The 4,089-nt window shown below is 37.0% G+C and overlaps 1 protein-coding gene across 1 annotated transcript; it reads right to left on the bottom strand.

The window, feature by feature from the left end:
* Positions 1-1,224: 1,224 nt before the first annotated feature.
* SOCS6 (suppressor of cytokine signaling 6) lies at positions 1,225-4,089 on the bottom strand. The gene has a single exon (XM_005423325.3). The coding sequence runs from the start codon at positions 3,962-3,964 to the stop codon at positions 2,576-2,578; it is 1,389 nt and encodes a 462-aa protein (XP_005423382.1). The 5' UTR covers positions 3,965-4,089; the 3' UTR covers positions 1,225-2,575.

The following is a 4,089-nucleotide window of genomic DNA, read 5'->3' on the forward strand; positions in this document are numbered from 1 at the left end:
GGAAGGCAATTCAAAAACTGGATAGCTGTTTTAAAACATTTTTTTATTTAAAAAAGCATCATTTATGAGTGAACAACTGAAATTTATAAAGGCATGGGCAAGAATTTTAGCATGTGTGTTCTTGCATGTTTTTCAATTCCACAATAAGACCAGGATATTATAGCTTCAAATATTTAGGTTTCAATGCAATGACTGCTAAATTAATGCATGTGGCATAGTATAAACATATGTTTAGAGTATTCAATAGTGGTATTAAATGGCAACGAAAACATTTCATATACTATAATCTTTCAAAGATTCTGTAGAATGCATAGGCCCTCTAGTATGGGGAAAGAATTTTTAGAGTGAAGAAAATGCCAGAGGTTTTCTTCCAAAAGTATGCATCTGAAATCCATAAAAATTATTTTCTTTTTCCTCTCCACAGACAGAATCAGAACACTGTACCATACAATAGGTTATTGTGCCTTTTTGAATAAAGTTAGTGATCCTGATTCAGGGGAGGGGGAATGGGACATGACTGGGTAGGGGGAGAAGTCAGTAGAGGAAAAAAAAGAAAACAGAATCCTCCCTTTCATACATATATCTCCATGGCAGAGCCAACAAATCATATGTATAGACTGCTCTAGATTATTTTCTTTTTTAAGTTTAAAACTTTATCAGACTAAAGAGGAAATCCTTATTCTCCCTCCCTTAAAAGCAAAGGCAGTCTTTATCTACCTTTGATTTTCTTTTTTTATTTTTTAGTTAAACATTATGGTCAAAAAATAAATTAAAAAAATATAAATTTTGTCTATCAATTCAGGCAACCCAAGATGTAGTGCTACTGCACCACCTTGCAGCAATACTGTATTCACTTCTAAAGACTCATTTTAGGGTACAGAAATGCTAGATTAAATAAGGAGAAGAAAATGACCCAAACAAGAAAGATGTATTGAAGATGGACTTTTTTTCTAAGGTGATCTTTACTTATTAGCCACTTCTACCAGAGATGGGGAATATGACATTTTAAAACACAAAATAGGGGGGCAGAAGCATGCAAAGCGAGGCCTCTCAGCAAGGCAGAGGCAGGCCTCCTTCCCAAGCCAGCTATGACCCCTTTAGAAAGTAACTCATAAAAGTAATAAAAATACGGGAGAAAAGAAAACCAAACTAAAATAAAACAGGAAAATGCCATGGATTAATCTTGCATAATGAAAATATTACAGTGTAGAACCTGTACTCCCCACTGCCAGAATCTTTGACAGATATCATAAACACTTACTTAATTGATTCAATATTTCATATGTCAAAACACATTTCATGACAGCAAAATGAAACATATTCTGCGGTCACTGTATATCCAAACATCTCTTCCCAATAATTTGAAAGGCTAGGAGAATAGCACTTTAGAGATGCATTTAAACATCTTCCATATAAAATGTTATCAGTCCTGTTCCTTCCTCCTCAAAGGATATAGAAAAAAGGGGAAAATTATCCAAAGGACATTAGTGTATTACTGTACTTTCTGAAGTGAAATAAAAATGTAGAAAAATGGAAATGATAAAATTTCAAGTAGCTTGAACATAAATATGGTAGAAATCATCCTATTAAAAGTTTTACCCCATCCCCAAAATGGCTTAAAAATTACGTTCCCATGATAACAATTCTTAGAGTCTTGCCACAAATCCAGGAAACGTCCTTCCCTTACTCTGCAAGAGTAGGCAGGAGGGAAAAGGAAAGAAAGAGGGGACCTGGTAGGTGTTCATTTATTAACTGATGGCATGATTATAAAAGGTAATATTTTACAAGACCCCCAATACCACAATTTTCTTCTAGGTACTATACATTTACTTTCATATACTGTTTTTTAAAGGCCATTTTTAAAGGACAAAACACTGAGACGAGAAGAAGGCTGAACCAACCTTCTCAAACACAAGAGTGTACAGACAGTACAAGGCTTAGGAGGAAGGCTTTTTCTTTCCCAAAGATATGCCACATAACCATGTTCTTATCACACAGCTCTGTCTATACATCAGGGCATATCTCTACAGAAATGTCTAATTATGACACTAGGAAACAGTTTTTAATTTAGATGTAAAATCAGTAATTTAGAATACCAATATGTTATTTATTCATGATCATTTTTTTCCAGAGGTCGTTTTAAAGGAAAAAAAAATCCATTCAACAAGTTTCATTTGACTTTTACTTGTCGTTGAATACACATGAAATGTGCTTTCAATGCATAAAAATCACAGTGGATAGCAGCAAAGGACTTGGGGGAAATTAAGGAGAATTTGATCATTCACATTGTGATTAATCTGCACATTGACGAAAGATAGCTATTTCACACTTCTAAAAATAAACTTGAGATCATTCTTTCAACAAAACAAAACAAGAAAAAAAAGCCTCCCAAAATATACAAAACCCCCCAAAACAAACATAAATCCAAATGCATTACTTTTCTTTTACAGACAAAAATGAAATATTTTTATGGCAGCAAAAGATTTTGATAATAATGAAAGTCTGTAAACTGTAATTCAATCTCTTTTTGTTGTTGTTGTTCCCAAAGTGCAAGATGCAAGATTCCCGTAAGCTTTCAGTAGTGCTTTTCCTGTAAATAATCCTTCATTTTGTTTGGCAAAGGCAGTTTTTGAATCAGGTCTATTCTGGTGTACTGACGTATTACAAAACGACACAGGTACTGTAAAGAGCGCACCTGCATAAACCGGGACACTGGATTTGTCAGTCTCACTGGGTAAGTTGCAGATCCTGGCAGTCGGGATCTGGAATAGCAGAAAGCTCCATTTTCAGAGTCCCTGATTGAATGTTCAATTAAGTCAACTATAGACGTATGTCCCTCCACATCTGGCTGTTCATAAAAACTAAACCTACCATTTGAGTGTTCAATTCTAGTGTGAAGAGTTTTTCCATGGGAACGAAAACTCAAACTTAAAAGATAACGATCATCAGAACTATCTCGAACGAGAAACGAGCCATCAGGCACATTAGCTAATTTTCCCTCTGCCTCCCAACGTGTAATGGGGCCCCAGTACCATCCTTGTTTTGCAAGCTTTTTCAGTTCTTCTGTGAGGCTTGTCACAACCATAGGACCACTGTTCTGTACAGAGTCATAAACTCTTCCAACTCCTGGGGCAGTGTTAGGATCAAAATTCAAATGGCAGCGCATACTTTCAGCCACATGGGCATCTGTGCCATTTAATCCATTGAAGTTCCTTTGGATTTGATTATTCTGCATTGGAGGTAGCAAAGGTGAGAGTGGAGGGACATCGCTATGATTAACTCTTGGGCTTTGCAACATGACTCCTGTGGTACCAATCAACAAACCATTCATAGTCTGGTCCACAAAGATATCCGGTGCAACAACTACGTCCTGATCCACTTGGCTCTCATCTTCATGGAAAGCATTTCCCCCCACTTGAGAAGAAACAGTCGAAACTTCCATGGGTGAGGAACTATCCAGACAGTAACTACGTGATCCTTCCAAAGGATACATTCCCTCATCTAAAGGCACAGTATACTGAATGTAGTCCTGAGGCATTAATCCAATAACTACAGGCACATGTTCATCAATATGAAGATGCAAGTCCCCGTTCTGAGATTCCGTATTTTTTAATGCATTGGTTTGTTCCTGGAACACATTTTCTGACTGCAAGTCATGGAAGTCCTTTCGAACACCATTCAGTGCTGGGCTTGGATTAGAGGAATGGACCAAGGCCTTGACTTTCACTTCCATTTTGATGCAAGTCTCTTCTGAATTTGTAGGTCGAAGTGGCCACGGAGTTGGGCTGTAATGGTGATTACGGAGGGAAGTGGATCTCAGAGGTCTTTGAGCTCGCACATCTTTGAAGGTTATTGGAGCAGATGAGGAAGAAAATGTGTCATCATCTGCAGAGCTTACAGATGGTGTGCTGCCTTTGCCTTTCTGTTTTTGTTTTGCTGAAAGCCTCCTTTTTAACGTACCCATTAAACTTTCACTTTTTGATCTATTTTTGCCTCCTTTTTCATCTTCACTATTGACTTCACAGCTAGCCAAATCTTTACCATAGCAGCTGCCAAACAAGGAGTCATCTTTTCCAAATTCACTTAATG

This window comes from Geospiza fortis, unplaced genomic scaffold (genome assembly GCF_000277835.1).
Source record: "Geospiza fortis unplaced genomic scaffold, GeoFor_1.0 scaffold100, whole genome shotgun sequence".
NCBI lineage: Eukaryota > Metazoa > Chordata > Aves > Passeriformes > Thraupidae > Geospiza > Geospiza fortis.

Bases quoted from the DNA above. Each gene is read 5' to 3' on its own strand.
- SOCS6 (XM_005423325.3), bottom strand. From the start codon at position 3,964: ATGGGTACGTTAAAAAGGAGGCTTTCAGCAAAACAAAAACAGAAAGGC.